This window comes from Mobula hypostoma, chromosome 8 (assembly GCF_963921235.1).
Source record: "Mobula hypostoma chromosome 8, sMobHyp1.1, whole genome shotgun sequence".
In the NCBI taxonomy this organism is placed as follows: Eukaryota; Metazoa; Chordata; class Chondrichthyes; order Myliobatiformes; family Myliobatidae; genus Mobula; species Mobula hypostoma.
Window position 1 is genome coordinate 125466539 of NC_086104.1, and position 26264 is coordinate 125492802.

General features: G+C 42.5%; 1 protein-coding gene across 4 annotated transcripts in view; it reads right to left on the minus strand.

Moving 5' to 3' along the window:
- Positions 1 to 200: 200 nt before the first annotated feature.
- LOC134350250 (uncharacterized) overlaps positions 201 to 26264 on the minus strand; it is a 114755-nt gene continuing 88691 nt past the window's right edge. For 3 of the 4 annotated variants that reach the window (XM_063055265.1, XM_063055264.1, XM_063055266.1), the window contains 2 exons: positions 13088 to 13107; positions 10256 to 10426 (listed from right to left, as the gene is read on the minus strand). In XM_063055265.1, the coding sequence (XP_062911335.1) occupies positions 10271 to 10426; positions 13088 to 13107 (176 nt within the window). In that variant the 3' untranslated portion in view covers positions 10256 to 10270. Of the gene's footprint in view, positions 249 to 8892; positions 10427 to 13087; positions 13108 to 26264 lie in introns of those variants that run through there. The other variant, XR_010018856.1, reaches the window with a different exon arrangement.

Here is a 26264-nt window from a genome sequence, read left to right on the forward strand (position 1 = left end):
CTCGGACTTCCAGCATCCTGCAGATTTCCTCTTGTTTGTGATTTGAACACAAACATGCCGCCCGACAGATGCAGGATTGACGGAGGTAGGTTTTAGGTTCCTGTATCATCCAGGGAAGATAGGACCTGTACAAGGGATGGCTATACTTAAACCAGAATAGTTCCAATATCCTTGTTGGGGAAACTTTAAACCGGATTGGCAGGGGAATGAAATTCAGAGCAGATATTCAGATAGGGCAGTACAGTAACCTAGAGGAAAGAAAAATAGTAGGTTCAGTAGGCAGAATAAGAATATAAATGCACAAAAGGGAAAACGATGCACTCAAAACTGTAATTAGCAAGTGGAGCTAAGCCAGTGCTGTCATTCCTGAGATATGGTTGAAATGTAGGCAGAACGGGTAACAGAGTATCCAAGGTATAATAACCTTAGGTGAGAAAGCTCCTTGAGTAAGTTCCTATAGATAGAGAATAGGACCAAAAACAGAGTAAAAACTTTTCTTGGGGTGCATTGCAGAGCCCCTCCCCACAGAGCAGCCAACTATTAGATGTAGGGACGGCAAGATTTCTGTATTGTGACAAACATAAAGAGAGATGCGATGTTATGTTGAAGTTGCAAAACACGTTGGTGAGGCCTAATTTGGAGTACTGTGTGTAGTTTTGGTCAACTCCTGTGAAAGATGTAAACAAGGTTGAAAGAATGCAGAGAAAATTTGCAAGGATGTTACCGGGTTATAAGGAAAGATTGAATAGGTTAGGACTGTATTCCTTCGAACATAGAAGACTGAGAGGAGATTTGATGGAGGTATACAAAATTATGAGGCATATAGATAGGGTAAATGCAGGCCAGCTTTTTCCACTGACATTGGGTGGGATTACAACCAAAGGTCATGGCTTAAGGGTAAAAGGTGAGAAGTTTAAGGGGAACATGAGGGGAAATGTCTTCACTCAGGGGGTCTTGAGAGTGTGGAATGAGCTGACAACACAAGTGGTCCATGTGAGCTCGATTTCAATGTTCGAGAGGTTTGGATAGGTACATGGGTAGCAGGGGTAAGGAGAGCTATGCTCCCAGTGCAGGTCATTGGGAGTAGGCAGTTTAAATGATTTTGGCATGGACTAGATGGGCTGAAGGGCCTGTTTCTATGCTGTACTTCTCTATGACTATGAAGGGTTTTGGCCTAAAGTGTCGACTGTTTACTCTTTTGCAGAGATGCTGCCTGAGCTGCTGAGTTCCTGCAGCATTCTGCGTGGTTCTGTAGAGTGTCCAGGAGAGGTATTTTACACAATATATTGAAACGAATGAAGAAAGGTTACTGGACTTTAACTTGGAGAATATACAGTAACAAGGACATTATGACAATAACCACATTTTTTAGTGTTTATGCAAAAGGATAGAGGTCAACCAGGAATAAGGATCTGAAACTAGGGAAACAACAGTTCCATAAAAGTAAGACAGAACACAGAGAAGGCCAACTACAAGGTAGCTCTATATCTGAACTGTGGGAAACTCTGAAAGATAAAGCCATGAGAGTTCTGAGACAGCATGTTCCTGTCAGAGTGAAACCCAAGGCCGAAAATGATAGGGAATCCTGGATGTGGGGGGAGGAGGGGGATATGAAAGATTGGATAAAGTTAAAAAAATGAAGAATACAGTAGGAATGGAAGAATAAGGACATGGGAGTCCTTAAATAATGCATAGGGAGGTGCTTAGAAATGAAATTAAGACAGCAAAGTGAAGTCTCAAAATACTGCTGGCAGACAAGATAAAGGTAAATACCATAAGACCATAAGACATAGGAGCAGAATTAGGCCATCTGGCACATTGCGTCTGTTCTACCACTCAGTCATGGCTGATCTTTTTTTTACTCTTCCTCAACCCCAGTTCCCAGCCTTCTCCCCGTAACCTTTGATGCCATGTCCAATCAAGAACCGATAAATCTCTGCCTTAAATTCACCCAACAACTTGGCCTCCGTAGCTGCATGTGGCAACAAATTCCACAAATTCGCCACCCTTTGGCTAATGAAATTTCTCCACACCTCGTGTTGAAAGGGCGCCCCTCTATCCTGAGGCTGTGCCCTCTTGTCCTAGACTCTCCCACCATGGGAAACATCCTTTCCATATCTACTCTGTCTAGGCCTTTCAACATTTGAACGGTTTCAATGAAATCCCCCCACATCCTTCTGAATTCCAGTGTGTACAGACCCAGAGTCATCTAATGATAACTCGTATGATAACTCTTTCATTCCTGGAATCATCCCTGTGAACCTCCTCTGGACCCTCTCTAATGCTAGCACATCTTTTCTAAGAGAAGGGCCCAAAACTGTTCACAATACTCAAGGTGAGGCCTCACCAGTGCCTTATAAAGCCTCAGCATCACATCCCTGCTCTTATATTCTAGACCTCTTGAAATGAATGCTAACATGGCATTTGCCTTCCTCACCACTGACTCAACCTGCAAGTTAACCTTCAGGGTGTTCTGCACAAGGACTCCCAATTCCCTCTGCATCTCAGATTCCTGGATTTCTCCCTGCTTAGAAAATAGTCTGAAAATATGGAGGAGAATTACAAGTAGTTAAAGGGCAAAAGAGAAAACACAGAAAGGACAATATTGATAACATGAACAACCTATGGGAGGAACCTGAATGTAATGACTAACTCCTGAATGAAAAAAAATTATCAATGTTTCCAAAGTAATTGGATTTCGTGGCTGGAGATGAATGGGGGAGATGAAATTCCCTATAAAGAAAGAAGAGATACATAACGTCATAGCAGGCTTAAAGATCAATAAATCTTCATGGTCCCATGACATTTATCTCAGGGCTCTACTTTGGCAAGGGAAGAAATAGCTGCGAGTCTGTCCCTGAATTTTAAAACTTTACTGGGTTTAAAGCCAATGCTATAACTAGAGGAAGCCAAAATGGTTCCCCTTTTCAAGGAGAGCAAGAAAATGTGTGGCAAAGACAAATTTGTGAACTTAGTATCAGTAGTAGAGCAGTTATTAGAAAGGTTTCTGAGAGACAGGAGTAATAATCACTTAGAAAAGCAAGGACAAATACTCGAATGGCTTTCTCAAGAACTGTGAGTTTCTGATCAAATTGAGTGTATTTTTCTGAAGTCAAAAAATATAGGTACATTGTGTAGAGGTTCAAAGTTTGTTCAGTGTCCTTAAAGGATCATTGGAATTCTACATCAAAGTACCTGTAGTTTTCATTTCTACCATTCATGTTGTTTGTCCTAGAATCAAGTCGATAACATGGGTTATCTAGCTGAGACTGGGACATACAACATGAAGGGCAGTGCAGGTAGATAACATGGTTAAGAAAGGGGATAATATGGACTTTTTCTTATCAGATTGCTTTAATACAAGAGCTTCCACTTTATAAAATGTTGCTGAGAACTCAACTGGAGGAAAGCCTGCAGTTTTGGTCACCCCACTGTAGAAGGCATTGGAGAGTGTGCCGAGGATATTGCCTGGGAGGGAGTGTTTCAGTTGTGAAAGAGACTGGAGGGACTACATCGGTTTTCCCATGAGCAGAGGATGGGAGGTAAAATTGTGGTATATAAAATTATGAGGTACAAACGTTTGTAGAATAGAGGAAAAAAAATCTCCATAGTAAAGATAGATAAAACTGGAGGACTTAGGGTAAGAGGCAGTAGACTTAGAAGGAATCTGATATGGGCCTTTCTTTACTCACCTGAGTGGTGAGTACATTGCTTGAGCATTTAAGAAGTGACAGTATTTTAAATTGTATCTGGACATGCACTTGAATTGTCGAGGCAAAGATTTGTACTGGCCAAGTGCTGAAAGGTAAAATTAGTACGGATGGGTAATCAATTGTTAGTGTGGGCATGGCTGAGTAATTGTCTTGTTTTTAAGCTTTGTGACTGAAACTCGGTGTGCTTTTGTCCCAATTGATCTATCTGATCTTAATCTATCAGAAACATTTACTGTGTCCAAATTATCCCTACCCCATCTTCTTTGCTACTGAGAACGAAGTAAATTTCCCTTGTTCCTATTTCTGACCCATATCTCTTTACTCCTTTTCTATTCAACTCTCTGTCTAAATGCCTTTTAAACATTGTACTAAATCTACCTTGACTAGCTCCTCTGGCTCCTCCTTCCACATTTTTACCATCTACTATTCGAAAACCCTACCTCCCAAATTTCCATTAATATCTTCCCTCATACCTTAAACCTGTGCCTTCTTGTTATAGATTCCCTTGTATAGGAAGAAAACATTTTGATTATCTACTGAAGATTTAAATTAAAACCTGCAGATACTGGAAAGCTAAAGACTGAAAATTCGAGAAATATTCAGCAAGCCAAGCTGCATATTTGGGAAGAACAGTTATAGCAAGGAATCTCCGACATGAAATTTTGACTCTGTTTCTCTTCGCACAGATACAGCCTCACCTGTTGATTATTTCCAACATTTGTTTTGGCCCATCTCTGACACTCTTAAGTTGATAAACATAAATAAGATCAGCCCTCAGTCTTTTATATTCCAGTGAGAAAAAGCTCAGCCTAACCAATCTCTCCTTCTAACTACAGCCTTCCATCTCTCCTGCACTCTTTCATTACCACATCTAGAATGGCATTGGGCCAATTCCAGTATGCAATACCTCTTTTCTTTCTCCCACTTTCCCCTCGTCTTTTGGTTCAGGAGTGACATCAAGGCAGATTGTTCAAAACACAACTGCAAGATTTTTGTTTTCAACTCTCATGGTTACACTTTTCCTTATCAAATGCCCATCTTCAAGGTCCATGCATGAACAAAAGAGGCAACTCTACGTAACATGCCTCTCATGCGTTTATTTATGGCAACATATGTAATAGAATACATTTGTATTTTTATATACATAAATAGCAAATTCCGAAATTTTAAGAAGCTGTATAATGGCAGTACCCAGCGGAGTTTTGGTAAGAACGAAGCTCTGACCCATGCACAATTGCAAGCTCAAAGACAGCTTCTGTCCCACTGATATAACTCTATTGAATACACATATTGCACAATAAAATGAACACGACTTCATAATCTATCTTGTTATAGCCCTTACACATTAATGTCTGCCTGTGCAGGTCTTTGTCTGTAATCATATTCTGCATTCTGTTATTGCTTTCCTGGGTAATACCCTGATGTAATGATGTGATAAAATGATCTGTATAGATGATAGGAAAGCCCAGCTTATCACTCAACGTTCCCTCTAATTTTCTTTTATAGCTGTGCAGATCATCCATTGCTTTCAGCAGGAAAGTTTTTACAGAGCCTGGAAACTGTGCGGCATTTAAATTTTTTTGTGAAATACATACTATGAATATTTACTTTTCTTTTTAAATCTTTTTATTAAATAAGTATACAAAAAGGTAAGCCATATAGACACTAATACACTGTTAGAATATAATAAAATTACAGAAGATATTAATACAAAAAAAAATACTACAAACAATGTAATTTAAACATAACATACCAAGGTAACATAATAGTATACTAATTTTATATATATATATCAATAGAGAAAAGGAAAAAAAAACCCAAAAAAACCCCACCGTGCAACTAACTAAAAGCAAAGCAAAGCAATGGGCTAACTTGAAACCAAACAGAGTTAAACTTAAAATCACGTCCTCAATCCCGACCTCCATTAAAAACAGTAAAAAAAAACAAGAAGGGTATATATTACATTAAATGAAAATATTGAATAAAAGATCTCCAAGTCTGTTCAAATTTAAATGAGGAGTCATAAAGATTGCTTCTAATTTTCTCCAGATTCAAGCATAATATCGTCTGAGAAAACCAAAAAAAAGGTAGTTGGAGCATTAAGCTCTTTCCAATGTTGTAAGATACATCTTTTCGCCATTAAAGTAAGAAATGCAATCATTCTATGGGCTGAAGGGGAAAGATTACTGGAAATTTTAGGTAGTCCAAAGATAGCAGTAATAGGGTGAGGAGAGATATCTATATTCAATACCTTAGAGATAATATTAAAAATGTCTCTCCAAAAAGTTTCCAAAGTAGGGCAAGACCAAAACATATGAGTTAAAGAGGCTATCTGCCCCGGACATCTATCACAAAAAGGATTAATATGAGAATAAAAGCGCGCTAACTTATCTTTGGACATATGTGCTCTATGAACAACTTTAAATTGAATTAGGGAATATTTAGCACAGATAGAGGAAGTATTGACTAATTGTAAAATCTGCCCCCAGTCATCCACGGAAATGGTAAACCCCAATTCCTGTTCCCAATCTACCCTAATCTTATCAAATGGAGCTTTCCTAAGTTTCATAATAATATTATAAATCATAGCCGATGCACCTTTCTGACATGGATTAAGGTTGATTATAGTATCTAAAATGTATGTAGGAGGAAGCATTGGAAAGGAAGGAAGTATAGTACTTAGGAAATTTCTAACTTGTAGATATCTAAAAAAATGTATTCTTGATAAGTTATATTTATTAGATAATTGTTCAAAAGACATAAGGGAACCATCTAAAAATAAATCCAAAAACTGTGAAATACCCTTAGTCTTCCAAGTTTGAAAAGCACGATCCGTAAAAGAGGGAGAAAAAAATGTTACCTAAAATAGGAATCGCTAACCCAAATTGATTAGGATCAAAAAATTTTCTGAATTGAAACCAAATACGCAAGGTATACTTGACTATCGGGTTAGACACCTGTTTAAGGTGTTTCCAATCAAAAGGAAGAGAGGAACCTAAAATAGAGCCAAGTGTAAAACCCTGAACAGATTGTAATTCCAATACTACCCATTTAGGAATGGATAGTATATCCTGGTCCAGTAACCAGAATTTCATATGTCGAATATTAATTGCCCAATAATAAAATCGAAAGTTAGGTAATGCTAAGCCTCCATCTCTCTTAGCTTTCTGTAAATGTATTTTACCCAGTCTCGGGTTTTTATTCTGCCAAATAAATGAAGAAATTTTAGAGTCAACTTTGTCAAAAAAAGATTTTGGAACAAAGATTGGTAATGCCTGAAATATATATAAAAATTTTGGCAAAAAAAACCATCTTAACTGCATTAATACGACCAATCAAAGTTAAATATAAAGGAAACCATTTAGATGAAAGTTGAGTAATATGGTCTATTAATGGTAAAAAGTTAGTCTTAAATAAATCTTTGTATTTACAAGTAATTTTAATCCCAAGATATGAAAAATAATTATTAATCAATTTAAATGGAAATTTATAATATAAGGGAAGTTGTTTATTAATCGGAAAGAGTTCACTCTTACTAAGATTTAATTTATAACCTGAAAAAAGACCAAATTGTGCTAATAACTCTAAAACAGCCAGGATGGATTTTTGAGGGTTAGAAATATACAAAAGTAAATCATCAGCATAGAGTGATAATTTATGGGACTTTAAGCCCCGAGTTATCCCAGTAATATTTGGAGATTCTCGAATGGCAATTGCAAGAGGTTCTAATGCAATATCAAATAATAAGGGACTAAGAGGACAACCTTGTCGAGTACCTCGAAAAAGAGGGAAAAAAGGTGAACTTAAAGAGTTAGTACGGACCGAGGCCACGGGAGAATAATATAAGAGTTTAATCCAGGATATAAATTTCGAGCTAAAATTAAACATTTCAAGCACCTTAAATAAATAAGGCCATTCTACTCTATCAAAAGCTTTCTCGGCATCTAAAGAGATAACACATTCAGGAACATTTTGTGAGGGAGTATAAGTGATATTTAACAGTGTACGAATATTATAAAAAGAGTAACGACCTTTAATAAAACCCGTTTGGTCTTCCGAAATAATAGAGGGAAGTACTTTTTCTAATCTATTTGCTAATAACTTAGAAAAAACTTTAGAATCAACATTTAATAAAGGTATTGGTCTATAAGATGCACATTGAGCAGGATCTTTATCCTTCTTTAAAATTAAAGAAATTGACACTCTATTAAAAGATTCAGGAAGTTTACCAAGTTTCAAAGAAGCCTCAAAAACCCTACAGAGCCAAGGGATTAATGAAGGAGCAAAACATTTATAAAATTCTACGGTAAACCCATCAGGGCCAGGAGCTTTCCCCAAATTCATAGAGAAAATAACATTCTTAATCTCATCCATGGTAATGGGAGTATCTAACATAGAAGCCATATCCTGTGAAATCTCAGGGAAGTCTAAATTATCTAAAAAATCATTCATATATTTAGAATCTCGAGGAGACTCTGATTGATATAAGGAAGAGTAAAAATCACAGATGGTTTGATTAATCCCCACATGATCAAGTATCAGGCGATTATTTTGGTTATAAATCTGATTAATTTGAGATTTAGCATAATTAGACTTCAATTGATTAGCCAACAGTTTGCCAATTTTGTCACTGTGTACATAAAATTCACTTCTTGTTTTCTTTAATTGGTTTACAATCGAGGACGAAAGTAATAAACTGTGTTCCATTTGAAGTTCAGAATGAATATTTAGAATGAAAATTGAAAAATCACTTCTGACTTTATTTAATAATTGAAGGTACTATGAAACACAGAACAACAAAGAAAAATCAATCATGTTTCTTAAGTTTTTTCTAGCTGCATCCAGTTCGAGCTGCCCAACAACTAAGGTTATGTGTGCAGGCGCGTTTCAGTTCCCACGCAGCCATGCGGAGGTTAAAGGAAACAGTGTTTTCATTGTACTCTGGAACATGTGACAAAAATTGATCATTAACCAATTAGCAACGGTCAATCACTACATCCGAAGGTGAAAGTCTTGTTTGCTACCAAGGGTGGTAAAGAAGAATGCAAAAGACCTCGGGGAGAATTGACAACTAATGCTACATAGTTTCCCAATGCTACACAGCCTGATGTCACACGGTACTGTACTAAGGCATACCAGAGTGACTTGATGTTTGAAGGACTTAAACTGAATTGCATACCTCATGCAGATATTCAGATCTGTGTTACATTTTTTTCGTGCCACCAGCACCTGACAAAAAAATAATGAGATTAGTTTGATGATCTCAGTCATTTAAGATCAGGTATACCAGGCAGTGTTCCCTGTTTCTCTCTTGAAATACAGTGGGGGGAGGTGGGGGTCTGATTCATGACCTCCTCTGAAATTCCCAGAGGCTCAGTTTTGGCACCCCTCAAAATGCATTAGGTTCCCCATTTTCTAAACATCATTATATCCCACTGGCTAAAGTGGAATGTGTTATAATACTGTGTCAATAGAGAAACTTAAACATGTTGGGGACACTCAAGAAAGTCCAGGAATAATAGACAATTGGATTTAATATAAACTAGAAGAAACAGGATGACTCTAATATGCCCAGGAGAATCCTAACTAACCAATTATCACCTATCATCCCTCCTCTCCCACCAATAATTTGATTTTCCTTTGCATCCAAGTCTGATCACTGCATGTTAAGCAATTGCATCGTATCCCTTCAGACCTTTGCACTTAAAGGGATGCTCGATAATAGAATTAAATTTCATGCTGTGGTTAGCTAAAACAAATAACAAATTACTTCTTTGTATAATTGCCAAAACAATCACTGTATTAAGAATACAGTGCTCTTTTATGAAATGATCGGAACCAGATGGTAATTTACCAAGGCCATTGGACAAGTCGTTGGAGGAAAAGTTTTTCTGGGAATGTGGGGAAGTCCAGTGATTCGCAAACCCCTAAATTGAATCTTTAAAGTAAGAGACCCATTCTCTCCACCATCCAGGTCCTATAGCTCAATCAAAGGCCCTTAACCTACTCTGCAAACCTGAAAAGCCAGTGGGAATGTGCCAAACTCTGAGAGACTACTGGCTTTCAGAAACCCACCAATCTGAATGCCAGGAGGCCACTGTTGGGAAAAGTACCTAATATTGTTCTGACAATGCTGCCAGCTCATTTGTTTAGATGAATTCAGCAAGGAAATGATCTGTATTGACAAGACAGGAGAGAGTGAAAGGTCAGGGCAAAACGGTCACTCCACTGGAACACAGAAGAGGGAAGTGAAAAAGAGGCAAATCAATTGCTTTCAAACTTGCACATTGGAAGAAAGCTGTCACTAAATGATCAACAAAAGGGTTTAAATGCACTACAGATGGCTGCTTTGCAAATTCAGCACTAGGAATGAACATATACATCTTCCTGTGCTGTCTGGTCTGCCGTGTGACCTAGTCATGGTGGGGTGAGGAGGTGTGGCTTTCAGGCAGAGAATCAACGTGCAAAGAAGTTGTGAAAATTTCTTTGCAGAGATACCTGCGTGGGGCACAGCGAAGCAGTGTCAAAACCCATATGGATACACTCAGGAGATCAGATTAAACTGAAATCTCATTTGTGGCAGGCTCTGCCCGCTCTCTTTTAACCTGTGCATACAAGGTGTTCTCTGTAGTTACTGGAGCACTCGGTTCAGCTTTGTTCGATGCAGCCAGGTTAATCGTTGCATAGGGGACCTCGTTATCCACCGTCGCAGCCTGAAGAAAGGAAAGTCGATTCAATATTCTGATCGTCTGCCACACACGAGTAAACATTTAAATCAAATATTTTTATCAACAGAGTTGTCATTAGATCATCAAGGGCAACATGCAATTTCAGGAGCAGATTCTTTCGAAGTTGAACTAGCAATGGATACAATTCATTGACAGGGTTTCAGAAAAAAGAAGGGGGCTGTTGTATTTGCCGATCCGCTTATTAAAAATTTATGCCCTATCCATCCTTTCTCTATCATCCTCCCCATCTTCTGTCTGCCCCACTTCTTTCTTTTTCTTACCACTTCATCCACTCCAACTTCTCCCCTCTCCACTGCCTTCTTTCCCTGCCCTTCTCTCCTCCATCCCCTTCTCCTCTCTGCTTCTTTATTCCCCTCATGCACTCTCTCACTGCTTCTCTCTCTGTCTCCCCTCCCCAAACCCTTCCCCCCTCACACTTCCCTTTCTCCCTTCCTTACTTTGTCATCTTGTCCATCTCTTACCTTCAGATCTCCCCTGTATTCCTCACTCTTCCCTTCCTATGAACCTCTCTGATCTCCCTGTACTCTCTATACACCAGATCTTCCTTTTTATCTCTTTCCCTTTCTGTCTTGCATTTCACACTCTCTCCGCAACTCCTCTTCCTTTTCTATTTGCTCTTCCCTCTCACTCAGTCTCACCTCTCTACCTCCTTACTCCTTGCAACTCTCTCCATTATTTTACCCACGTCTCTTTCTCCAGTCACCATGTCTTTGTCTGTCTCCCTTTCTCTTGCCCCTCTCAACCCTTTGTCTCTTTTCCCACCACTCTCTCCTCCTTTCTATACTCACTCCTCTCTCTTTCCTCCCTGTCTTTTAACCCCCACCATCCCTCCCATAATATTTCTGATTTTAGCATGATTTCTTAGTCAACTAAGGAAGATGAAGTTGTTAGAATGTACAAGAGAACTAGAGAGTAAGGAGGTGCAAGGATCATGAGAGAAGGGATCTGCTCTGACTAGAAAGAGACCTTGCTAATCATCAGTGATTTTAAACATCCTCTGCAACACAATAGATTATTTTGTAAAAAAATATTAAATTATTTAAATAATCCTTGATTACATTCGTAGAACCACTGAACATTAAGAAGAAAGCTGTACTGGCTGCGGGTGAGGTCTGAAACAAGTATTTTGTTTGCATCAGCATTTACTAAGGAGAAAGGCTTGACGATAATAAGTTAATGAGGCAACTTAATGAAAATAATGGGGCATCTTAATATGTCAGGGCATCTTTAGATAAACAAAGTGTCCGGGTTATTTCCCTAAAAGAACATTAAGGCGAGTTAGTCTCCAGGTCCTGATTGGATATAGCCCATGTTATTTGAGTGGTATAAGAGATAAGATTCCTGGGAAGTTGCAAAGACCTTTATGTCCACGGGAAAGTTCCGGATGACTGGCAAGCAGCTGACGTTCTCCTATTCCGAAGTGAAATAAAAACAATCCTGGAAACTACAGGTCAGTGAGCCCTGCACCAGTAGTAGGGATGGTGGTGGAAATAATTCTTAGAAATATGATTTATGAGTGTAAGGAAAACAATAGCCTCATTAGATAGAGTCAGCATGGTTCTTTGTGGAGCAAGTAGTGCTGTACAAACTTGAATGAGATTTTCGAGGATGTGAGGAAGGTGATTGGCAAAGGTAAAGCTGTTGATGGAATCTATGTTGATTTCAGTAAGACTTTTCACAATGTCCCTCATGGGAGGCTCATCCTGAAGTTTAAGATGCATGGAATCCACAAGGACCTGGCTGTTTGAATTCAGAACTTACTTCACATAGAAGACAGAGGGTAATGGTTGGTTGGAGTTATTTTAGCTACAGGACCGGGAATACTGTTAGTTGCTGGTGAATGCAGCAGGCCAGGCAGCATCTCTAGGAAGAGGTGCTGCCTGGCCTGCTGCGCTCACCAGCAACTTTTATCTGTGTTGCTTGAATTTCCAGCATCTGCAGAATTCCTGTTGTTTCCGGGAATACTGTTGTTCTGTGGGAATCCATACTGGGACTTTACTGTGTGTTGTATATAAATATAAATGATACGGATAGGTTGGTTAGTAAGTTCTTAGGTGAAACAAAGATTTGTGGCATTGTGGATAGTGAGATAGGTTGTTAAAGGATGACTGGGTATATAAATAGGTTGCAAATATGCCCAGAGAAATGCAGAGAGTAAGATTAAGAGAAGTGGAGTCATGAGGAAAAGGGCAGAGAGATGGGTAGCATAAAAGGGAGGGAAGAAATAGGCAGGAGGTAGGGCAGGTGAATGTGGGAAATAAGAGGATGAAGGTATAAGAGGGAGAGAGGGGAGAGAGAAAGAGGGAAAGAAGAAAAATGAGAAAGAGGTGGAAGAGAAGGCAAAATACAATCTGGAGTCTTCATGTACAAGAGAAAGTATTCTGGGATTGTGGTGGAACCTATTGCACAGACACTATCTCTATGACGAGCCCATAAACATTTCAGTGACACCTTTCTTTAATAGCATCTCTAGCTTGAGATGGCTTGAATGAGAAAAATTATCTGTGGTTCTGAATCCGAAGATTCATTTCCCCACATTCCTTCAGCATTCTTCCCTTCTTACATCAGTGTTACATCATCAACATTTTATATTGGTATCAGTGTGTAATCGACAAAAGAGTTTACCTGAACTGTGTCTGGATCTCCTGTTAGAAAAAAGAAAGGAGGTGTTAGAAGCAATTATCGCTGAAATGAAAGCCAGTAACGAGCCAAGTCAAGTCAAGGATATCAAATCTTAACAAAATATAAACAAGTACCACCAATCAAACCTTCAGATGCTGGAATTCTGAGGTGAAGATAACAGTGCTGGAAACACTCAAAAGGTAAGGCAGCTGCCATGGAGAGGGAACCTTTTTCCACAGATGATGCCTGACCTGCTCAGTGATTGCAGTGCTTTCTGTTTTACAGATACTTGTGCACACACACACGCACACAATAAATATGATATATTATTAAGCAAAGACGGACTCAACAGCAGGGAAGCCATGCATGAAACCCACATGTGTGCCTGTGAATTCACACTTGGAGAATTGTGCATAACTTTGGTTTTTGAGCTATGAAGCAAGTGGAAACACTGAAGGCTACAAACTAATGACTCAGTAACGGTTATTGTGCCCATTGGGAACAGGAGAGCTGTGTGTTTTATTTCCACATAGAGAAGACTGGCCTGAAGTAATGGGGTTTATTAACTGTCCTGAAAATGTAATATGGCTAAGTATTTATCTTTACCTTGCAAATATTTTACTAAATATTTGCAAAATTTTACCAACTCATATTTTACTAAATTCACTGATTTTTTTTGAGGAGGTGATAGAGGTGATTGATGGAGCCAGAGTTGTGGATGTTGGCCACATGGACTTTAGTAAGTCACTCAATAAGGTCCTTCATGGTAAGTTCATCCAGAGGATTATATTGCATGGGATCCACAGTGACTTGGCCCATCAAATTCAGAATTTGGTTCTGAATTCAGGTTTGCTAAGGCTGCTGGGGAGAGTTTAAACTAGAATTGTTGGGGGGTGGGAACCGAACTGAAGAGACTGGGGAAGAGGTGGTTGGCTCACAAATAGAGAAAGCTTGCAGACAGTGTGTGAGCGAGGATAAGTAAGTGATAGAGAAGAGACGCGTTCAGACCGATGGTTTGAGATGTGTCTATTTTAGCACAAGGAGTGTTGTGAACAAAGCAGAGGAGCTTAGAATGTGGATCAGTACTTGGAGCTATGATGTGGTGGCCATTACAGAGACTTGGATAGCTCGGGGACAGGAATGGTTACTTCAGGTGCTGCATTTTAGATGTTTCAGAAAGGACAGGGTGGGAAGCAAAAGAGGTGGGGGTGTGGCACTGTTGATCAGAGATAGTGTCATGGTTGCAGAAAAGGTGGACGTATGGAGGGATTGTCTACAGAGTCTCTGAGGGTGGAGGTTAGGAACAGGAAGGGGTCAATAACCTTACTGGGTGTTTTGTATAGGCCGCCCAATAGTAACAGGGATACCGAGGAGCAAATAGGGAAACAGATCCTGGAAAGGCATAATAATAACACAGTTGTCATGGTGGGAGATTTTAATTTCCCAAATATCGATTGGCATCTCCCTAGAGCAAGGGGCTTAGATGGGGTGGAGTTTTTTAGGTGTGTTCAGGAAAGTTTCTTGACACAATATGTAGATAAGACTACAAGAGGAGAGACTGTACTTGATTTGGTATTGGGAAATGAACATGGTCAGGTGTCAGATCTCTCAGTGGGAGAGCATTTTAGAGATAGTGATCATACTTCTATCTCCTTTACAATAGCATTGGACAGAGATAGGAACAGACAAGTTAGAAAAGCATTTAATTGGAGAAGGGGAATCATGAGGCTATCAACAGGAAATTGGAAGCTTAAACTGGGAACAGATTTTCTCAGGGAAAGGTACGAAAGAAATGTGGTGAATGTTCAGGGGATATTTGTATGGAGTTCTGCATAGGTACATTCCAATGAAACAGGGAAGTTATGGTAGGGTACAGGAACCGTGGTGTACAAAGGCTGTCGTAAATCTGGTCAAGAAGAAAAGAAAAGCTTATGAAAGGTTCAGAGAGCTAGGTAATGCTAGGGATCTAGAAGATTATAAGGCTAACAGGAAGAAGCTTAAGGAGGAAATTTAGAGAGCCAGAAGGGGCCATGAGAAGGGCTTGGTGGCAGGATTAAGGAAAACCGCAAGGCGTTCTGCAAGTATGTGAAGAGCAAGAGGATAAGACGTGAAAGAATAGGACCTATCAAGTGTGACAGTGGGAAAGTGTGTAAGGAACCAGAGGAAATAGCAGAGATCCTTAATGAATACTTTACTTCAGTATTCACTGTGGAAAAGGACCTTGATGATTGTAGTGATGACTTGCAGCAGATTGAAAAGCTTGAGCACATAGATATTAAGAAAGAGGGTGTGCTGAAGCTTTTGGAAAGCATCAAGTTGGATAAATCACCAGGACCGGATAGGATGTACCCCAGGCTACGGTGGGAGGCAAATGAGGAGATTGCTCAGCCTCTGGCAATGATCTTTGCATCATCAATGGGGACAGGAGAGGTTCCAGAGGATTGGAGTGTTGCAGATGTTGTTCCCTAATCCAAGAAAGGGAGTGGAGGCAGCCCAGGAAATTATAGACCAATGAGTCTTACTTCAGTGGTTGGTAAGTTGATGGAGTAGATCCTGGCAGGCAAGATTTATGAACATTTGGAGAGGTATAATATGATTAGGAATAGTCAGCATGGCTTTGTCAAGGGCAGGTCATGCCTCAGGAGCCTGATAGAATTTTTTGAGGATGTGACTAAACACATTGATGAGGGTAGAGCTGTATATGTAGTGTATATGAATTTCAGCAAGGCATTTCATAAGGTACCCCATACAAGGCTTATTGAGAATGTAAGGAGGCATGGGATCCAAGGGGACATTGCTTTGTGGATCCAGAACTGGCTTGCCCACAGAAGGCAAAGTGTGATTGTAGATGGGTCATATTCTGCACGGAGGTCGGTGACCAGTGGCGTGCCTTAGGGGTCTGTTCTGGGACCCTTACTCTTCGTAATTTTTATAAATGACCTGGATGAGAAATTGGAGGGATGGGTTAGTAAGTTTGCTGATGACACAAAGGTTGGAGGTGTTGTGGATAGTGTGGAGGGCTGTCAAAGGTTACAGCGGGATATTGATAGGATGCAAAACTGGGCTGAGAAGTGGCAGATGGAGTTCAACTCAGATAAGTGTGAGGTGGTTCATTTTGGTAGGTCAAATATGATGGCAGAATATAGTATTAATGGTAAGACTCTTGGCAGTGTGGAGGATCAGAGGGATCTTGGGGTCCGAGTCCATAGGGTGCTCAAAGCAGCTGTGCAGGTTGTCTCTGTGGTGAAGAAGGCAAACGGTGTATTGGCCTTCATCAATCGTGGAACTGAATTTAGGTGCCGATAGGTAATGTTGCAGCTATATAGGATCCTGGTCAGACCCCACTTGGAGTACTGTGCTCAGTTCTGGTCGCCTCACTACAGGAAGGATGTGGAAACCATAGAAAGGGTGCAGAGGAGATTTACAAGGATATTGTCTGGAATGGGGAGCATACCTTATGAAAACAGGTTGAGTGAACTCGGCCTTTCCTCCTTGGAACGACGGAGGATGTGAGGTGACCTGACAGAGGTGTATAAAATGATGTGCGACATTGATTGTGTGGATAGTCAGAGGCTTTTTCCCAGGGCTGAAATGGCTGCCACAAGAGGGCACAGGTTTAAGATGCTGGGGAGTAGGTACAGAGGAGATGTCAGGAGTCAGTTTTTTACACAGAGAGTGGTGAGTGCGTGGGATGCGCTGCTGGCAATGGTGGTGGAGTTGGATACGATAGGGTCTTTTCAGAGACTTTTGGATTGCTACATGGAGCTTAGAAAAATAGAGGGCTATCGGTAACCCTAGTAATTTCTAAGGTAGGGACATGTTTGGCACAACTTTGTGGGCCGAAGGGCCTGTATTGTGCTGTAGGTTTTCTATGTTTTCTTTTTCTCTGTATTTCTAGAATTAGCTTGCACATTGGGTTGCACCTGAACTGGAGGGGAACTAATATCCTGGCCGGTAGGTTTACTAATGCAACTCAGGAGGGTTTAAACTAGTTTTGCTAAGGGCTGGGAACTGAGGCACTAGCTCAGTAAGTGAAGGATTGGCCAGGAAGGTAGATGTCAGGGAAAGTATTGATAGACAAAATTGAAATACAGTAACAGATATGATGCGATGGTTAGTTTAAATGCTAGGCATATTATGGATAAAGGTGATGAACTTGGACTGTGGATCAGTACATGGAACTACAATATTGTGATCATTATAGAGGTTTAACTGAGGGAGGAGCAGGAGTGGATGATTATTGTACCAAAAAATAACAAAAAATAGAAAAGATAGAGAAGGCGGTAAAGTGGGGGAGTTACACTACTAACCAGGGACAACATCACAGTAGCACTCATAGGAGACATAATGTTGGGGTCAGACACTGAGTCCATTTGGTTAGTACTTAAGAATAGGAAGAGTACAATCACACTGATGAGATTGGACTACAGACCCTCTAAGACATTGAGACATTGAGGAACAGATATATAATCAGATTAATGAAATGTGTCAAAATAACGGGGTTGTTTTCATGGAAGATTTCAGCTTCCCATAATAAACTGGGACCTTCTTAGTCCCAGGGGTTTAGATAGGGCAGGATTTGTGAAGTGTATCCGGGAGGGTTTCTTAAATCACTATGCAGATAGTCCAATGAGAGGAGGGGCTGTACTGGACCTAGTGTTGGGTAATCAGCTTGGCAAGGTGATTGACCTTACTGTGGGTGAGCAGTTAGGGAAAAGTGACCACAACTCCTTAATTTTCTGGATAGCTATAGATAAGGATAGGTATGGTCCTTGCAGGAGAGTTTTAACTTGGATTAGGGCAAATTTTGAAGATATAAAGCAGGAATTAAGAAAAGTGAATTGGGAACATCCTTTTTTCCTGGCTAGTCCACATAAGACATACGGAGGGTGTTTAAAGATCAATTGCACAAAGTACACAAAAGGTATGTGTGTAAGAAAAATTAAGCTTGAGAATTAAGGGTTAATAAAATCACGAAGATAGCAGGGTAGGAAGCAAGTGAGGTCTGTCTGCCTACTCATACTAATTAGCAATAAGTCCTGTTAGAGATAAAGAACTGATGAGCATGCATTTTGAATTTAAGGAGAAAACCTTACAGCTATATGACTAATGACTTGGTTTTTGTAACCAATGGAGAAGGACTGTTGGCCTTCAGGATTACATGGCTAACGGCTAGGTTTCTTTTAATTAATGGGGAACTGGTTGTGTTTGTGGGGATCCAATGTCTAATTTTGTGCAAGGTTTGGAAGCAGCCTGAACCTTGTCAATAAGATCTAAACAGGGTCTCTTGACCCATGAAAACTGGTGAACTGCATGTACTTTAGGATATAAAAGACCATGCTTGTGCTCGCTTTAGCAGAGTCTCTCAGTGGGCTCTCCAAATGTAATAAAGAAATTAAACTGAATACTGGGGTCTGTGTCTTTGTTTAAGTCTAATCAGTGATACAGTAGTAAATTTTTCTGACCATCTGGCGAAGAGGATGGGATCCCTATAGATACAGGATCCAAGTGAACTCCGACTGAGAAATTGGAACCTTAAGTAGAGGAAGCCGACTAGTGAGACCATAAGACATAGGAACAGAATTAGGCCATTCAGCCCATCAAGTCTGCTCCACCATTCTATCATGGCTCACCCTGGATCCCATTCAACCCCATATACCTGCCTTTTTGCCATATCCTTCGATGCACTAATCGATCAGGAAACGATCAACTCCTGCCTTAAATATACCCACGGACTTGGCTTCCACCACAGTCTGTGGCAGAGCATTCCACAGATTTACTACTCTCTGGCTAAAAGATTCCTCCTTACTTCTGCTCTAAAGGGACACACAAAGAGCTGGTGGAACACAGCAGGCCAGGCAGCATCTATAGAAAGTTCTAAAGGGCCGCCTCTCAATTTGGAGGCTGTGCCCTCTAGTTCTGGATATCCCCACCATAGGAAACATCCTCTCTACATTCACCCTATCTAGTACTTTCAACATTCAGTAGGTTTCAATGAGATTTCTCCATCATTCTTCTAAATTCCAGTGAGTACAGGCCCAAAGCTCCTCATACGCTAACCCCTTCATACCCGGAATCATCCTCATGAACCTCCTCTGAACTCTCTCCAATTACAACACATCCTTTCCGAGATATGGGACCCAAAACTGTTGACAATACTTTAAGTGTGGCCTGACTAGTGTCTAATAAATAACATTATCATGCAAACAACAGGAATTTTGCAGATGCTGGAAATTCAAGCAACACACATAAAAGTTGCTGGTGAACGCAGCAGTCCAGGCAACATCTTTAGGAAGAGGTACAGTCGACGTTTCAGGCCAAGACCCTTCGTCAGGGCTAACTGAAGGAAGAGTGAGTAAGGGATTTGAAAGCTGGAGGGGGAGGGGGAGATGCAAAATGATAGGAGAAGACAGGAGGGGGAGGGATGGAGCCAAGAGCTGGACAGGTGATAGGCAAAAGGGGATACGAGAGGATCATGGGACAGGAGGTCCGGGAAGAAAGACGGGGGGGAGGGTACCCAGAGGATGGGCAAGGGGTATATTCAGAGGGACAGAGGGAGAAAAAGGAGAGTGAGAGAAAGAATGTGTGCATAAAAATGAGTAACAGATGGGGTACGAGGGGGAGGTGGGGCCTTAGCGGAAGTTAGAGAAGTCAAAGTTCATGCCATCAGGTTGGAGGCTACCCAGACGGAATATAAGGTGTTGTTCCTCCAACCTGAGTGTGGCTTCATCTTTACAGTAGAGGAGGCCGTGGATAGACATGTCAGAATGGGAATGGGATGTGGAATAAAAACGTGTGGCCACTGGGAGATCCTGCTTTCTCTGGCGGACAGAGCGTAGATGTTCAGCAAAGCGATCTCCCAGTCTGTGTCGGGTCTCGCCAATATATAAAAGGCCACATCGAGAGTCACCCCAGCCGACTCACAGGTGAAGTGTTGTCTCACCTGGAAGGACTGTTTGGGGCCCTGAATGGTGGTAAGGGAGGAAGTGCTCCCTTAAGCGGAACAAGTGCTACACATGCCCTTACACTTCCTCCCTTACCACCATTCAGGGCCCCAAACAGTCCTTCCAGATGAGGCAACACTTCACCTGTGAGTCGGCTGGGGTGATATACTGCGTCCGGTGCTCCCGATGTGGCCTTTTATATATTGGCGAGACCCGACGCAGACTGGGAGACCGCTTTGCTGAACATCTACGCTCTGTCCGCCAGAGAAAGCAGGATCTCCCAGTGGCCACACATTTTAATTCCACATCCCATTCCCATTCTGACATGTCCATCCACAGCCTCCTCTACTGTAAAGATGAAGCCACACTCAGGTTGGAGGAACAACACCTTATATTCCGTCTGGGTAGCCTCCAACCTGATGGCATGAACATCAACTTCTCTAACTTCCGCTAATGCCCCACCTCCCCCTCGTACCCCATCTGTTACTTATTTCTATACACACATTCTTTCTCTCACTCTCCTTTTTCTCCCTCTGTCCATCTGAATATACCCCTTGCCCATCCTCTGCGTCCTGCCCACCTCCTGGTCTTTCTTCCGGGACCTCCTGTCCCATGATCCTCTCGTATCCCTTTTGTCTATCACCTGTCCAGCTCTTGGCTCCATCCCTCCCCGTCCTGTCTTCTCCTATCATTTTGGATCTCCCCCTCCCCCTCCAACTTTCAAATCCCTTACTCACTCTTCCTTCAGTTAGTCCTGACGAAGGGTCTTGGCCTGAAATGTTGACTGTACCTCTTCCTAGAGATGCTGCCTGGCCTGCTGCGTTCACCAGCAACTTTGATGTGTGTTGCAGCATTATCATCTTGCTTTTGTATTCTATTCTCCTTGAAATAAATGCTAACTTTGCATCTGCCTTCTTTACCACACACTCAACCTGTAAATTAACCTTCTGGGAGTCTTGCATGAAACTCCTAAGTCTGATATTTGAACCTTCTCCACATTTTTGATAATAGTCCGTACTATTGTTCCTTTTACCAAAATGTATTATCATACGTTTCCCAACACTATATTCGATCTGCCACTTTTTTGCCCATTCTTCCAATTCCAGACTTCCTTGAAAGAAAAGAATCAAGATCTGGATCGGGGGCGAGTGTCATCCTGAACTGGTTGGTGACCATTCCCTGAGTTCAGGTAAAGAACAAGAAGGGACTTGGAGGAGGGGACAAGACTCAATATAGATTAAAATATGGACCTCAGTATTTGGTATTTGGTTGGCCGACCAATCCACAAACCCAAGAAGGACTTTCAGAAATGGACTACCCACCCAGGCATGGACTGCTGATCCACTAACAAATGCGCCAGTGAATACACAAAGAAAGATTGAAAATTATAATTTTCAACTCCTAGGTGACCTGTTGGTTCCCCCAGGTTCACCTGCTGACAAGGTTTGGTTAGAAACAGGGGACAGCAGGTACTCTGTAACATTCTCCAGTGATTTGTATGGGTGGAGTTGTGGTGATTGGCTGTATGGTGTCTCTTTTGATCTAAAGAAAATTCAGTTTTGGAAACATGAAATAGAAGTTGGCAAAAGGGGTATAGAATATACTGCATGATGTGTTGTTTCGGTAAATGTGAAGAGGTGGCAAGACAGCATCAACCACCAGAGGTTAAGCCTAAGAAGAAAATCCAACCCCTCAGAGGTAGAGGTACCCCCATTTGAGACCCTCAGCCCCGACTGCCTCAGGCTCTGGAAGGTATCCTCAAATAACTCTCCCGCATCCTTATCAGGAGCTCTCTGAAGAGATGAAAATAATAGAGATGACTGTGGGCGTGTTTCAGCCATTGAACCACCTTGCTGTCCGGGCAAGGAGAGGAGAGGAGGGTAAGCCAAGGTGGGGGTGTAAAAGAATCTGATCAAGGGAGACCTGAACTGAACTCTCAGTCAATAGGACGGGTACTCCGACCACAGTAGGGGTGCCTCGGGGAACAGCAGAGGCCAAGGAGAGGCTGTCCACCGACAGTCCAGGAACATTTGAGGGAGTGGCACATCAGCTCCCTCGCATTACAGTGGGAGACATACCCATACTAAAACCATGGACCCAAGCTGAGGTATGAAATATGATTAGTGATTCACCCAAGCCTTTGACTTTTCACAGTTGGTTAGACCACACCTGTCCAATTTTTAACCTGCTACCTGGAGATGTGCCGGCGCTGCTTAAAGTGAAATATGAAACTCCATAGCCCAGAGTAGGATCAGTTTCCCTCCCATTAATTCCAGACCAAGGGGTGACTGGGTTCCTCCTGCAAATGGTACCTCCACGGATGGTTGAAGGGCTAAAAGAGGCATCCTTGCGGGCGCAAGGCAACACGGGGATTTTGTGGAAGTTACTAGGTGTCAGCAGAAAAAGGGTGAAGCCATTACCGATTTCGTTCTCCATTTCCAGGATACCTGGGAATCTAGTGCAGGAATTCCCCTCAATCAGCAAAATGGTGTAGACGTTTCTGAACTGCCTTCCACCGGAGGTGGCTTGCTCTTTTAAATTAACTAACCTAAACTAGCAAACGCAGCAATGGAATAATATTGCTCCCTCCTTGATTGATATGGATAGAAACGGGTCATTTAAGAACCAGGAGGAGAAAACACCGTACGTGCAGAAGGGAGGAGAATGGAACATCGGTGCGCGACCTAATCACCGGGGCGAGAGTCTGGATGTCTGTAGGAAATGTGGTAGTAACGGACTGGGGAATGCCATAGTAGGAATGAAGGGCTAGGGCAAGGGGGCCCTGGAACGAAGGGTAGGGAGACGTTCAGAGGGTCGGCTCCTTTTACTTTGCGGATTCCCTTTGCTGATTTCTCTATCGGGGAGGGTAAACTTTGAACCAGAGTGTATAGCCGCGGAAGTCGATTTACAACCCAGTAGCGGGAAATCTTCTTGGGCGGGGGCATTTCTCGCTACCGCATGTGTTGTTGACAGTTAAACATCCGTTTAAACCAAAAGACCTGGGACCTACGGTGAGACGGGTGTTGACGAATCAAAAGCCACCCCACCAAAGAGGGGTGATTTATTTCGGACCTGATACCAGACTGATAATATTACCCCCGTCACAAGTTGGATGTGAGTTTCACAGACGGAGCCCCCCCCACCCCACCCCACCCCACCCCACCTCACCCCCGAACCTCAACTGAGGGAACTTGACGATATCCGTCAAGTTGACCCGATGTTGTGGGCACAATATAAGAATCATGTGGGGTTAGTTAAGTCCGTTGACCCTCACCAGGTCACCGACAAGCGAAACGCCCTTCTACCCTCCATCAAGCAGTACGGCTTATCTTCAGAAGCAATGAACAGAATTAAGTCATTGATTGAAACTTTATTGTAGCAAGGGGTTCTCCGACTAACACAAAGACCCAGCAACACACCGATATTACCCACTCCCAAGGCTGGAAAACCGGATGAGTGGCGGTTTGTACAGGACCTGAGGACTATAAATCAGATTGTACCGCCCATTTCACCTGTAGGGCCGGACACCGATGTGATATTCGCCTCTATCCCAAACAAGAGAAAATCTGCAGATGCTGGAAATCCGAGCAAAACACACAAAGTGCTGGAGGAACTCAGCAGGCCAGGCAGCATCTAGGAAAACAGTACAGACGACAGCTTCGCACAACCTGCTCCGCAATTACTGTCATCCCTGGTGCAAGCCATTGTTGTTGTATCTGATGTATAATCTCCCTCCCTCACATGACTAACCGAACAAGGACATGCAGGAGATTTCTGGGGAACAACGAGAAAACTATTGAAGTTGTCCGGATCTCCGCACCCTTTCAGAGTCCCTGAAGCATTGATTGTCCCTCCATTCTCCTCTCTTTTTATCTGGAGCCCCTTCTTGGGCGCCAACCAAATCCTGCAAAGTAAGAGTAGGAACTGTTCGTGTGCATTGCACTTGCATAAGCACCCGCATCGCTTTTTCATCAGTGGCGGCCTTTTTAGCCGCTGTGCCATGGGGTCTGGGGCGTCGGATTGAGATTCGTACTTAACGACAGTAGTTTGTTTCGGAAACTGCACTGCCTGCAATACATTTTAAGAAGGCGCGCGTGTTGTACAGGCTTCCCCAATGATATAATAAACCTTCTATGTTGCCAGAGTGACCCAAAGTCGTGCACCACCCCAAAAGCACATCCAGAGTCCTTGTAAGTATTTACTGTGTACCCCTCTGCTAGAATACAAGCTCGTGTCAGAGCGACGAGTTCAGCCGCCTGAGCGGACGTTCCTTGGGGGAGGGCCCCTGCCTTTAATGTCTCCAAAGGAGTTACTACTGCATAATCTGCCAGTATGGTGTGGTCATTAGGCTTACAAGAGGAGCTGTCCGTAAAGGGTATCAACTCCGGCTTGTCGAGCGGCTCGGGGAGATGTGACAATTTCCACCACTTTTACACAGTCACGAGGCTCGGCGGATTCCACCATGGTGACCAGTGTAACCGGGTTGAGGGCCGGTGCTCGTTGGAAGGTTAAGTTCGATTTGCCGAGCAGTATGACTTCATATCCCGCCGGCGGGCTGTGATAAAGTGTCGTGGAGCTGCCGCGTTGAGCAGCATGAGGTTTCAGCACAGTGAAGGTGTGGTCTAGTACTAATGATACAGTCTTTCCAACCATCATATCTGTAGCTGCCGCTGGCCTCAAACATCCTGGCACCCCTCTAACCACTGGGGGCAGTAATGTGGAATAGTATGCCACCGGTCTTCTGCGTCCCGATGTTTCTGGGTCAGTACCGCACTGGCAAAGCCCTCCGTTTTGTTTACATACAGCTGGAATGGCTTACCGTAGTCTGGCAGTCTTAGAGCGGGCGCCTGTATCAGGGCACCCTTCAATGGCTCATAAGCTTGTTCCGTCTCCTCTCTAAGATCTGCTGTCCGGGGCTGCTCGATCTATGGCGACTCGCAGGGCAGCGTCATAGAGCCGATATGCAGGGACGCAATGTCTGCATAAGTTTTGTCGTGCCCCATCATCTGCTTCTTGGTAGCCGGCCTGGGAGTCTGTACTGGTTCGCGCTCCGGCCCCAACCGGCGGATCCCTCGATGCAGCACATTCCCCAGAACTGCAACTTTGGTAAAGATGCTCTGTGGCCTCGAGCTGCTGAGTGAGTCCTTTCTACAGTTACTCTGGAGTTTGCGAAGCCAACAGCAAATCTTTTGCATACTGCAGCACCAAACCGCCTCCGTGCGGTAATAAGTCTTGCCCGATCATCGCGGGCAGCAGCTGCATATACTGCAGGGCTCTCCGTGGCATCCCGGGTACATGTATTCTGCCGTCCGTTATAGGTAGACGGGAACGGATACTGACTGTCATCGCGCAGGGATATTGAGCAGAAGGGTGAACACAAATCAGTTAGTGTACCAGCCGCTATCTGATGGGACTAAAAGACCTGACCCTGTGCTGTGCTGTTCAATGAAACCCACGACTAGTGGTGTTCTGCAAGGACCCACACTGGGATCTCTTCTGTTTGCATAAAACTGTGAATGGGTAGGTTAGTAAGTTTGCAGATAACACAAAGATTGGTGGCGTTGTTTACCATCTAGAACAGGGCTTCCCAACCCTTTTTATGCTGCGGCCCCTTGTCATTACCACAGTGTCTGTGGACCCCCGGTTGGAACCTCTGGTGTACAAGATTGCCAAAGAATGCGGAATATAGATAAGTTGCAGCTACGGATGGAGAAATTGCACTTGCAATTTAATAAGATGTTGCACTTTGTGATGTCAAATGTTTGATTGCAGGCCTTTAGGCAGTTGAGTTTGCATGGAATGGAGGGAGATGAAGCATGCTCAAGGAAAAGTGATAAGGTGTTATTAACATAATTAAATCAGCATAACATAATGGGCCAAAGGGCCTCTTCCGTGCTGCACTGCGTTTATGTTCTAACTCCAGAAAGCTGATTTGAAAATCGTAGATCCATTAGGCAGGAAGCTGAATAACTAAATGACGCTAGAAAATAAAGAAGTTCCGATCAGGGAGGGGAGGGGAAGTTGTGTTGGTCGTCGAACCAGTGCAGGAATTGGGAGCTGAAAGGTGCAATGCCTGCAAGTGGAGAAGTAAGGTTAATGCCTCAGGATCAGAAATATTAACTGGATTTCTTTCTGAAAACTGCAAGCCTGCCTAAACACTTTCTGTTTTATGGCCTGTGTCCAGTTGTAGCCTGCACGCAGAATTCACCCATATCGCGAGCTCTAGTCTCATGTTG